The sequence below is a fragment of the Electrona antarctica genome, assembly GCF_951216825.1.
Source record: "Electrona antarctica genome assembly, chromosome: 18".
In the NCBI taxonomy this organism is placed as follows: Eukaryota; Metazoa; Chordata; class Actinopteri; order Myctophiformes; family Myctophidae; genus Electrona; species Electrona antarctica.
The window spans coordinates 24165486-24179066 of NC_136799.1; the positions used below are offsets into that span (position 1 = coordinate 24165486).

At 42.9% G+C, this 13581-nt stretch overlaps 1 protein-coding gene across 1 annotated transcript in view; it reads right to left on the reverse strand.

Moving 5' to 3' along the window:
* The window catches only part of fndc3ba (fibronectin type III domain containing 3Ba), a gene marked incomplete at its 5' end in the record, with an annotated part of 122265 nt that overhangs the window by 22470 nt on the left and 86214 nt on the right, over positions 1-13581 (reverse strand). The window contains 3 exons of the mRNA XM_079528915.1: positions 7669-7949; positions 11639-11788; positions 13039-13152. Of these exons, the coding sequence (XP_079385041.1) occupies positions 7669-7949; positions 11639-11788; positions 13039-13152 (545 nt within the window). The remainder of the gene's footprint in view (positions 1-7668; positions 7950-11638; positions 11789-13038; positions 13153-13581) is intronic.

The window sequence follows — 13581 nt, forward strand, 5'->3', positions numbered from 1 at the left end:
GACATTTACAGACTGATACTCCACCTTTTATTGGATTTCATGCAGCAGCAAAGTGAATATGGCCACACACAGTGGTGGGGCGCGCACGCACACACACACACACGCACACGCACACACACACACACACACACACACACACACACACACACACCCTGACAGAAAGCAATCAGTAACCTTTCAGTAGTCCTGCAGCTGGATGATTCATTCGGTAAAATCCCACACACACACACGCACGCACGCACACACACACACACACAGGTACATCTGGTTACGACCCGCGTGCGCGCGCACACGCAAGCACGCGCGAGCGCGCATACGCAAGCACGCGCGAGCACGCACACACACACACACACACACACACACACACACACACACACACACACACACACACACACACACACACACACACACACACACACACACACACACACACACACACACACACACACACACACACACACACACACACACACACACACACGCGACAACAAAAATCAACCACGTATATATAAATGAGATAATGATGATGAGGTTAAGTAATGATGTGTAAAAGAAGCTCAAGTAAATAATGAGCTACTTGGAAATTCCACCTTTGTTTTAACAAGAACCACAAGAAGCTTTAAACTTTAGAGCAAAGCAGGAACAAAAACAGAAGGGGAAACAACACAGTATACACTGAGTTGTTAACCTGAGTACATACTACAACCACAAAACACATCAGAATTAAGCAACAATCACACCTGTGTGAAGTGAGAGGCGCTCTTATCATCATACATCATCATGCATAATCTGATACTGGCCAATCAGAATGCCTGTTGCCTGTGATTGGTTATCTGATTTGCTCGTTTACATATGACGTAAATCTTCCCTTCAATGTCAATGGCGTTTAATGCTTTGATGTTTAATTTACGTCATATTTAGCAGAATTTTTACCCAATTTCTCTTGTTCATTGTCAATGACAAGATTTAGCGGACATTTGACCTGAATTCCCCTTCACTGTCAATGGCAAATCTTGAGACGTGTGGGGACAAAAGCTGTATATAGGAGGCCCTCAAAAATCACACCTGTGTGAAATGAGGGGCGCTCTTATCATTATGTCATCGTACATCATCTCATTCTGGGCAATCACAATTTGCATCCTCACTTTTGTCGTACATTTTTGTTTACACATTTTTGTCTTCAATGTTTGGGTTTACACAAACCCTCAAAGCCCCCATTCCTTACAAGAGCTAACAAGAGCCATATTTTACCAAATTACTTACAGTAGAAGGTACTTACAGTAGAAATCAGTCTACCATAAAAACATCACCCTTATCTTCTAAATCTTACTTAATCTTGTTTAAATTAGTTGCAGAGTCAGTAGTAGTCACCCGAGAGAGATCTATTTGATCTATTCTCAAAAAGAATACGCTGACCCATTTTAACTCCATTATTGGTCCCTAGGTGGTAGCATAAGAACACCTGCCTGTGCCAACCGTCCGCTCTCACTCTACGATCCTTTCATTTCCGGGCTATTCAGTGAGGTCACGGTGGGGGCTGTTGTTGTGAGGACATTGATTAGCCATACCCCTTAGCTCTCGTCATATAACAGTTATGTCCGCAGCATGTGAAAGAAGTCACAAATGATTTACGATCGTCAGGATGTGCGACAGCTCACCATGGACAGCGCTCAACAGTCTCCCCACAGAAGTAAAAGAGACCTCCAACTATCTGACCTTCAAATTCAACCTGAAAAGGTGGCTAAAAACAATTCAAATCTGTAATCATGAGTAACTATCAGCACCATTTAGTATTTCTCACCGGTGTCATTATTCACTTCACTATGTAGTTGTTCTGTCCCCTGTACCATGTTGATCTGTTCCTGTAGTGTATTGTATTGTATTGTGTTTGTGTATGGACAGAGTGTTGGGTGCTAGCACATATGCACACATGGCATCAACGCATGGTGTTGTGTGCTGGCACACTACACTCTGTCTTTCTTTTATCTGTATTGTATTGTGTTTTTGTACGGACAGTGTTGGGTGCTAGCACATTGCACACATGGCATCAACGCATGGTGTTGTGTGCTGGCACACCATACACTGTCTTTCTTTTATCATTCATTTTTTAAGAGCCTGCCCAGGGACTACAGATGGAAATTAGCTTTGGCTAACTCTGGCCCATTTACATTGAGGTGAAAACTGACATGTTGATTAATGAGCTTTGTCCCTGTCAAATAAATAAATAAATAAATAAAGCTTTAGAGATACAAGTCTTTGAAAATCCTCTTATAATAGAGGCTCAATGGAGCTGGATTTAAAAATCCCATAGCTGGTGAGGACGGAGGCTCTCCATAGCAACCGGAGCAATGCTAAAAGGTAAATTGACGGTCGCCGCTTTCATATATAGAGTATACGGCTGTCTACGAACATGTACGTAGATGGCAGATGCCGTACCCTAGGGGGTACGATTATAATCGTAGAAAGCAGAGAAAATGTTAATAATCCTTCTAAATTTGCATACTGGCCATCAATATTAAGGTTCTTATGTTACAAAAATAATACTGAATGCCCTCTTATCACAGCATAGACCACTTTCAGTGCTTTGATTGCCTGCAGTTAATTTAAATTAGCTCAATAGCCTATCTTAATGTGATTAAAATGGGAAATTGGGATAGTAAATGATATTTATAATATGGAACAGATCACTTTCTCTCTCAGACTGCAGAAGTCTGAGAGAGTTTATAAAGTTTTGGTCTAATTGGGTGGAATATATTATTCCTTTGCGACCAGATTTTGTAGCGGCAAGGATTGAATGATTCTGTCTTACTCATGTCTCTTTTTTTTGGTTCTGTTGTTTTTATTTTAATTACTGCTCACAGTTTCAAAAACTCCCTTATGTCTCCCTATCTCTACGTCGTCCTCAGACGAGCTTTCCAGTCATCTCGGTTCTCCATACATCTGGCTATGAGTATTATATTGTATTGTACTTTAATTTCTGTACACATCATCCATCTCTCCCATATGCTTTATTTTATTTATTAAGGGACCAAGAAGTCACAAAGTGACTTTGGCCATTGGCCAAAGGGTGGCGCTATAGCACTCAATTGAAAATGCAAACTTTGAAAGTACATATCTCATGAACCATTTGACCGTTGGCAATGACACTTTTATACACATATGTGTCTCCTCGTGCCGAACAACTTTCGTGTTCTGACTTTTGACCTCTGACCTTTAGATCACCTGCCATTTTGAATTATATGAAAAACAGTTAAAATGTATCTCCTCCCAGGGTCTTTGATCAAAATGCACAAAAACGTCTACACGTGAACTTTGGACCTATACGGTTCTACTTCTGCCTCTAATACATACATGCAGCGTTATATGCTTATGTCACTTTACAGTATAGTAGAGGGTCATGCCAAATAGCACTGGAAGCAGTCTTACTCCAATTGGCCAAAGGGGGGCGCTATAGCATTTTTTTTAAATGAAACCTTTGAACAGTCATAACTCATGCTTTGTTTGGCCAAAATTCATGGCACTTGTTTCCACATGTTCCTTGAATCAGGGGGAACACATCTGTCACTTTGACAAGTAAGCTCCGCCCTAAGATTTTCCGCCATTTTGAGCAGTTTGAAAAATGCTTATACCTGATTTTCTGCCCTGATTTTTGAGCAACTTGCGTTAAATGTTCTACACACAATCTATGGACCATTAACTGAAATTCCAGTTGAAGAGAAGTTTGTACATGAACACATGAACAGCACACACACTGTAGAAATGGATAATGACAATGACATGCCCAAAACGAGGGCACATACTTGTTACCAAAAAACACTGAATGATGTTACTGTTTATAATGAGAAAACTGACTGTGTCTGGATAGCTCAGTCAGTAGAGCTCTTGCCTTTGGAGCACAAAGTCATGGGTTCAAATCCGGGCACTGCCAACTCAGCCCATGATTCTTATTTGTGCATATTGTTCTTATTGCGTATTGTCTTCTTTCTTGGTCCCGCCTTATCGCTGCTTGCAGCTACTGTATATATTTTTTTATTCTTTTTTTTGTTCCTGTCTAAAAAATGAAAAAAACCTGTGGACAAAGAAACACTATTTGAAAAATGGTTGTATAATATGAATGTGATGTCCCTAAAAAACAAAAAAGGGAAATTTGGGAAAGGTACATAAATAGGCTGTCTTTCAAACTGTCACATACTACAGCATATACTTTCTGCCACAAAGAGTGCAGGTGCTATTTTTTTTAACTTTATGCAGAATGAAATTCACAAGCCATTAATAAAATATATATCCTGTCAAAATCCAATTTGCATTGAATTAGCAACACATGCTGAGCACGTGCCTAGACTTTTGCATGCGTCATTTCCTTTCATCACTCGGGATAAGAATATTACAGGTCATGTTGCTCCTCATTTCGGGTACTATTCGGTGAAGTGAACATTCATCATCACTGATGCCTTCAGTGAAGCTGTGCTTGACAGCCCTCCTGTCTTAAAGCTGCTCCAGAGACATTTAAAATCTGAAAGCAAATCTAATGGAGCAAAAGAAGGTGCTTGGCAAAGACACCTGTCTACACATGGCTGCATAACCTCAATTACGCAGCTGATGGAGAAACCAAGACTGACAAACTTCCTGGATTCACTTCCCGTATGTGTGTGATGTGGGGTTTGGAGAGCAGTAATCAACCCTGATCATAGTCCCGTATGTGTGTGATGTGGGGTTTGGAGAGCAGTAATCAACCCTGATCATAGGACGTTGGCCAGATATGACGTTCACTTAGAGTGACCATGCCCACTTAGGAGACCAATCCGAGTACCACAGACGAAAAACAGTCTAAGTCCAAATTTCAGACTGAAACCTCCACGAAAAGGCCTCGTTGTCCTGACCCCTTATCTATCATTTATACATTATGGATCAATAGTGTGGACTTAGACTGTTATTCGTCTGTGGCATTATACCATTTTTCGCACTAGTGGCGAAGCATGGGATTGCCTATCCTTCTACCCTAATTGAAAAGGGGGGACCCATTTATTATCCGTTTGTCTTCTTGTACCAAACCACTGTTTGCACAAATCTCTCCATGCACAAATACTAATGCATGCCATAGGAAATGCAACGCACTACATTGCATCCATGCAACTGTGCTATTTACTGTACACTTCGTACTTTTATGAAAATACATTCTTGCGCAATATAACTGCCCTGCTTGTCTGTGATGTCAAATGCGTCACCACTAGAGCCCCTCCCCCTTTCTTTTTTGTTCTTGTTTATTTTTATTTATTTATTTGTATTCCATTATTTTTATTATTTTTATTTTTTTTATAATTGGTAATTAAAGGTATTTTCGAGTTGACAACAAGATGGGTTTTGGGGGAGTTTTTCAGGTACTGTCAACTCGGGACATGAAAATACAAAAAAACATGACCGGAAATAAATGGGGATTGTTTTAGTAAATAACCATGGATGATTGTTGAACTGTTGATACTCTACCATATGGCAGTCTGACCCTACAACCAACCAACAATTAAGAAACAAATCAGTCACTTTAGAAGGCTAAAGTTATTTGATACCATCAAGTTATAAAATATAGACAATACTTAGACAGTACTTTCCATGTACATACCCACAAACACACCTACATTATTCTGAAATACCCTACAAGCCAAGATAACAAAAACGGGAGACTGAAACAAAACACCACACACATGTATTATGAACAGGACAATCCCCTCTGGTAAATAACAGAACTACCGTCATCAGGCAGGCACGCGTGCACGCACGCACGCACACACGCACACGGACACACAGGCGCACACACACACACACAGGCGCACACACACACACACACAGGTGCGCCGCACACACACACACACACGCAGAAAATAGCTGGTGTGTGACATGGGACCACAATTTAAAAAAAATAAAATTTAAAATAGGGAAAACTTGCACCCTAACGCCTAAACCTAAATGCCTATGTCCTAACCCCTCTTTTCCTAATGGTAAGCCTAACTCTAAAAAACTAACTCTTTTTTTACATAAACATAAAACGACCCTTTCTGTTAAGAGGACCAGGAAAATTCTCCCCAAAATGTCTATGTCAAATTCTACTATTGTTCTGGGGGACATTTGTTCTTCAAAAGCATAATAATTCACGCTCGCACACACACAGTGTCCCCTTCTCAGCAGCAGCTATTATGCAAGAGATCTGAGTGACGATGTGACAAAAACAAGCCCAGAATGAAAGCCGTAATATGCAATCACCAGGCCACTTCACACACCTCCCGCTCTGACGTGCACACACACACACACACACACACACACACACACACACACACACACACACACACACACACACACACACACACACACACACACACACACACACACACACACACACACACACACACACACACACACACACACACACACACACACACACACACACACACACACACACACACACACACACACACACACACACACACACACACACCCCAATCTTTTATTTCCTGGAAATAGTCAGAAATGAACACATGCACGCACGCAAAAATACAAACAATCTGGTTGCCAATGTTGCCTTGCAGTTGTTGTGTTGTGGGTGAGTGAAAGAGGGTCTGACATCATTTCTGATGCAAGCACCATAATTATACACCGTAAAATCCTCACCGTAAATTTAACTAATTAAAGTGTAAAGTTGTTACACAACATTTTTGTGTAGCTATTAGTATGGAGTCTATGGACATACAGTGTCCACTGTCCATAATACTATTAGTATGGACATACAGTGTCCACTGTCCAGAATACGTCTGTAAAACGTTGATTTCAATGTTAAGTGAAACTTTATAACCCTTTAATCTCGGATCCTTTTCACAGATTGCGTTTTTGGTGAAAACGAGCTTTATTAACGGCTCATAAGTAAAGCGTCGTTGGTCACAAAATTCATGCCTCGGGTGGTCTGCCATCCTCCCGCGGGAGGATGGCTTAGCCTTTAGCTAACGTATGGTTAAAACCCGGTGTCATTTAATCTTGCCCCTTGAATAAAGCACCTCACTGAAAGGACCTCTGGCAGGGAACGGACACAGAGTCACAGACTGAAACAATGAGTTATTAATGCACACTTTCCCAGCACTGACAATAGCAGCATTTACCTGATGCAGTTAATCCCACAAATAATAACACATTAATTATGAAATAATGATGTGACCTGTGTACCTGTACTCGCTGTCAGGCTGTTAGGCCTGTGACCAGGTGACTGGACAAAGTGATGTGTAGTGCATCTGTACTCTCTGTCAGGCCTGTGACCAGGTGACTGGACATAGTGATGTGTAGTGCATCTGTACTCTCTGTCAGGCCTGTGACCAGGTGACTGGACATAGTGATGTGTAGTGCATCTGTACTCTCTGTCAGGCCTGTGACCAGGTGACTGGACATAGTGATGTGTAGTGCATCTGTACTCTCTGTCAGGCCTGTGACCAGGTGACTGGACATAGTGATGTGTAGTGCATCTGTACTCTCTGTCAGGCCTGTGACCAGGTGACTGGACATAGTGATGTGTAGTGCATCTGTACTCTCTGTCAGGCCTGTGACCAGGTGACTGGACATAGTGATGTGTAGTGCATCTGTACTCTCTGTCAGGCCTGTGACCAGGTGACTGGACATAGTGATGTAACATACCTGTACTCGCTGTCAGGCTGCAGGCCCGTGACCAGGTGACTGGAGCCCGTCTCCTCGGCGATGGTCTGGCCGTCCAGCGTGACCACGTAAGAGGAGATCTCCGCCCCGTTGCTACTGGGCTCCTCCCACTTCAGGAAGAGGCAGGTGGAGGGGGAGAGGTGGTCCGACTCCGACGAGGGGGGGTCCAGGAGGCAAAGGGTGGAGACCGGGTCAGGACAGGTGGCCGGGGTCTGGAAGCTGACCTGCTCGCTGTAAGGGCCCGCCCCCGCCTGATTGACCGCCTGAAAGAGCAACAGGAATGGGACAATGTGAACACGCATGATATCCAATACCTTATGGAATGTTCCAAATGTATGGGCAAATTGGGCATGCTTTTTAAATCTTAGTCCAAGGGAGAGCCACACACATTTTAGGTTTTACGACAATATTGAGTTTGTCAACAACAGACATTCATTGTTATTTCTCTGGTTCCTGGCCAAAGTGTAACAAATGACTTGAAGTCGTATCTATTAATCGATTACAAAAAAACATGCTTCTCATTTCGGAATCAGGCACTTACCCATTCACACCATGACTGTCCTTCATTACTTAACTTCATTTGCCATGGTGTGTGATAATGGTAATTTATTTTGGTCAAATGGAGGGTCACAGCTTTTCATTTCAGAGCACTCTGTTCATGACTGGCTCTAATCTAGCAAAGCACTGGACCGTTCAGTGACAGATTTATTGTGAATTAAAAAATTGTTCTAAATACTGGAAGTCAAAAATGAGTTTGGACTAGGCTGAAACTTTGGCCAAACATGGAGCTGAGTGATGACATTACTGAAGTCATAGAACTAATGTCATAGAACAAGGGTTCCCAAGCTTTCAGGCTGTGACCCCCCAAAATAATCATATTTCAGATACCCTGTATAGACTTACCTTACTGTATAGTATACAGCAAGTCTATACAGGGTATCTGCACATTTCTACATTTACAATACAGTGTATACTGTATGTTGGTTTGTTTACTGACCCCACAAAAAAATCTTTTGGGGGCAGTTTGGGAACGACTGCCATAGATGACAGCCACCCTAGATTGGCCACATGAAGTCTGAGATCCACATGGAAACCACGCCATTATAATACCCTGTCTTGTTTACTGGATTTTACCGGTTTGAACCCATTCATTGTTTGGAGCATTTGAATTCCGTCCTATATGCACACTATGCCCATACATTTGAATACGAATGAGACGAGGACAAAGATGAAGGACAGGGAATGATAAAGGCTGACATGGAGAGAATAAGCAAGTTTGGGGAGAGAAAGAGATGGAGAGAAGAGATCAAGACGAAAGGTTAATGAATGGACAGAAAGACTGATGAACTGAGTCTGATGAACTGAGCCGGATGGATGCAAGGGACACGAGAAAAGAGAACATAGGAGACGGATTAATGAGCACTTCAGGCCCCCTCCATCTTCAAGGAAGACAGAGGGGGAAGGATAAATGTAAAAGGTTTTGGGCAAGATGAAAAAAGCACAAGAGAAACAGAGACAGTAGTAGTGTTGGGTAGAGAAGCACAACTGACAAACAAAACCATAGGGTACACTATCGGCCATTTGCAGTGCCAGTGTCATGTAACAGCAATACATCTGTATTCACTTCAAGGGTCCTATTTATCAAATGCCCTTCAATCTATTTTCACTCATAATAATCTCATTTTCATGATGCAAACTCATTGAGGGAGAAGACCTGTGCAAAAGATTCACATCTAAAATACACCTTTTGATCAGAAAAGAAAATATTTCCCCGGAAGGAAAAATCTGGTCAATGGGATTTTCCTATTCTGTAGAGGGTGCAGTGTAGTAACTAAAACATATTTTTTCTTCCGGTGAAATATTTTCTTTTCTGCCCAAAAACTGCATTTTATACGTGTGGTGGGGGGCTCAGAGTGCGTCCACTAGGTAAAACCGTCTTTGTATTGGTGAGTAGAGAAAGTGTTCTTTCGACAGGCTGTGCAGTCTGACTGTGATGCGTGCGCAGCAGATGCTTGAAATTCCCATAGCGTTAAGGAGACGTCCTTCTAACACGATATGGACCAGAGCTCAGCTACGTCACGCCCACAGGTGAAACGCTTCAGTGACAGGTGAAAATTAACGGCTGGTGACTTCATGTGTATTGGAGCCTATAGACATGACCCAAACCCAGGGACCCTGACAGGGACTACATGTGGGGGATCCAGGACCATTTGAATATTCCAATAAATGGAATAAAACAAGCGATTCATTTTACATTAACCTTTCATTTTTTTGAAGTACTTTAATTCCATAGTGATATACAGTAGTATTATAATATAGACCATATGCCCCAGTATAAAAGGCACAGCAGATGCAGGAGGTGTCTCCTCGAGAATGTTCTTGCCAAGCTTCAGAGCGACAGCTACAAGATTAATCTAGTAGAGGATGAAAGAGTAACATCATCTGCCACTGTACGTTTATGGCACGGTAAATCAAGCGCACCTGGAGTTGTAGAGCCGAACATGTTTCTCTAATAACAAACTTATCTATAGTGTTATAGTGTGTAACCTAATATATATTATAACTGAGGTTTGTACTTGGGGTTGGTCACTAAGAAGGACAATCACGCAGACAGTATTTATTCATACAGTATGCCTGATTTATCTTCATCTTTCAAACACACTTTGAACCGACTCTGTGATTAGATTTTGACACGTCTCCCAGAAGATAATACATCCACTTCTGTTTGAGTGTCGAATAAATCAAGTCCACCTCAGGCACTTCAAGCAAGTTATGCTTAAATGTAATTTTGTGCAGATTTGCGGGAGGGGGAGGGGGTGGGGTGTTGAGAGCCGGTAGACAGAGGTCACACCGAGATCAATGTACTCACAGATGTTCTCTGCACATCTGTTTATACAGTACCTGACATACAAGATGTGTGTATTACTATGTGAACTATGTGAGGACGGCAAAAATGTATGACAGTGATTTAAAAATGTAAAAGCTAGAAATGTGCATTATCGGTGCACGACACCAGCGCTCTAACTTTAAATCAGGCTTAACCCTAACCCATAAACCTAACCTTTAGATGTAAAACAAAACGTAAAACCTTTGGTCTTCACGCTTGGTCTTCACGCTGTCTGTTTCTCATCCGCACGCACGCACGCACACATAGTCTCGCTCATCATGTATAAATAAACCCTATAAAAGGAGCTCATAAATAAATATAGTAACCATGTAATATGCTTTCATACAATTCATAACCCAGTGAAAAGGCCACATCACAAGTGCATGTGTGTGTGTGTGTGTGTGTGTGTGTGTGTGTGCGTGCGTGCGTGCGTGCGTGCGTGCATGTTTCTGAGTGCACACACAATATAATCCTGAGTGTTCATTTAATTCTGTGAGTAAAAATAAATGACCTGTAAGAAGACAGGGGGGGGGGGACGGGGGGGGGCGCTTCCTATTAAATCTAAGCTTTCAGAAAACCCATTACCCTTCACCTTTCACTGTGTGTCTGTACTTTGTCCAAGGTGTTTGCCTGCATTTGTATGTACACTGCTGTGTGTTTCTGTAAATGGTGTATTTATATAGCGCCTTTATCCAAGGCACTTTACATAGATTACATTCACCCATTCACACACCGATGGCGGAGGAAACCACGCAAGGCACCAACCAGCACATCGGGAGGGGTTCAGAGTCTTGCTCAAGGACACTTCAACACTAACTCTGGGGGAGCCCGGATTCGAACTGGTGACCTTGCGGTGCCCATCCGGCCACTCTACCCCTGAGCCACCGCCGCCCACTGTGAGTGGTCTAGTGTGTGTTTATTTATTGGTGTGTGTGTGTGTGTGTGTGTGTGTGTGTGTGTGTGTGTGTGTGTGTGTGTGTGTGTGTGTGTGTGTGTGTGTGTGTGTGTGTGTGTGTGTGTGTGTGTGCGTGCGTGCGTGCGTGCGTGCATCAGAGTGCGTATTACCTGTAGCCTGCAGCAGTAGAAGGTGGCAGGCGTCAGGTCTGATAGTTCACACTGTGTGGCTGTTCCAGAGTAGATGAGCTCCATGGCTTCGTCCTCTCTGGCCCACTCCAGGCGGTACTCTGAAATGTCTGCCCCAGATCCCTCTGGACTCTGTAACACACAGATACACACAACCTCTGAAATGTCTGCCCCCAACCCCCTCTGGACTCTGTAACACACAGATACACACAACCTCTGAAATGTCTGCCCCAGATCCCTCTGGACTCTGTAACACACAGATACACACAACCTCTGAAATGTCTGCCCCAAACCCCTCTGAACTCTGTAACACACAGATACACACAACCTCTGAAATGTCTGCCCCAAACCCCTCTGGACTCTGTAACACACAGATACACACAACCTCTGAAATGTCTGCCCCAGATCCCTCTGGACTCTGTAACACACAGATACACACAACCTCTGAAATGTCTGCCCCAGACCCCTCTGGACTCTGTAACACACAGATACACACAACCTCTGAAATGTCTGCCCCAGACCCCTCTGGACTCCTCAGTGATCATTTAACCCAGAGAGTGAATAAAATGGAACAACATGGATCCTTACGTTCCCTTTAAGTTTGCACGCTCTCAAAGAGTTACAGATACAGACCCGTAAAACGTGCTAATTCAGTTTGAAGATGGTAATCTAGTCATGGCCAAAGGTACTGCGGGGAAAAGAGAAGATCCATTTGATAAATCGATTCAAGACATTATGGAAACCGCAGATGCAATTAGAACCGGACCAGAATGCTACTGTCCTGAAGTACGCAAATGCCAAAACAATATGTTTTCTCACTCACTCCCAGAGTATGTCACCTAAAAGAGGGAGGACAAACCAGGTGATTTGAACACAAAAGGTAATTTAGAAAGACCAATGTTTACATACAATTATTTCCGGCAGAGCAGCTGGATGGATCACAAGTTCACAACTAAAGACAAACATTAAACTAGTGTATAGGAGCGGCTGGCGCCCCTCAAAAATAAGTGTATATCCTTGATACCAGAACTTCAACGAGATGACTTTCTAAGTCAGTGGAAATGAGAATTAGAGTGCCCACCCTTTTTTAAACATAATAATTGACATTTCCGTTCAGCTTCTGTTGTTGCGGGGAAAGCACTGTACTGTATGTGTCCTTTTTTACAGGCCCTCATCCATCCACCCCATCAATTTAATTCCTCTGTGTGTGTGTGTGTGTGTGTGTGTGTGTGTGTGTGTGTGTGTGTGTGTGTGTGCGTGTGTGCGCGTGTGTGTGTGTGTGTGTGTGTGTGTGCGTGTGTGCGCGCGTGTGTGTGTGTGTGTGTGTGTGTGTGCGTGCGCGTGTGTGCGCGTGCGTGCGTGCGCGTGTGTGCGTGTCTCACCTCCCAGCTGAGCGTTAAGCATGTGTTGCCATTGAGAGTGATGAGTGGCGCCGCACACTGGCCAGGAGGACCTGCTGCAGTTGTCACCTCTGTTGGTTCTGAGTACACTCCAAACTAAAAGAAATAAAAAGCACACAAACATGTACACATTCAGCACTGGAGCAGGCATGGATGACCTGGAGGTATAGACAATAGACATACTGCAAAATCCACACACAATGGCGATGCTACGGGCAAAAAGTGTACAGATACTTTGAAGGACTAAAATGATCTCATTGCACTCTAACTCCATTTACCCTATTGTTTGCCGACTAGGGTTTATACCGTTTACTCGCAATTGTAAGTCTGCTCAATTCTAATTTGTAATTGATCTGGTTTTTTAATTATTATCTCTCCACTGACTGACTGCCATTTTATCTGCCCATGAAGTTTACTTTCCCCTCAGAGAAAAGGAAAGAGAAATGACAGAGCAGTTATTGACCTTGGAGATGATCTGGGGGAGGACGTGGGGTGTGTTTGTTGTGATTGCATCAGAGACCTCCA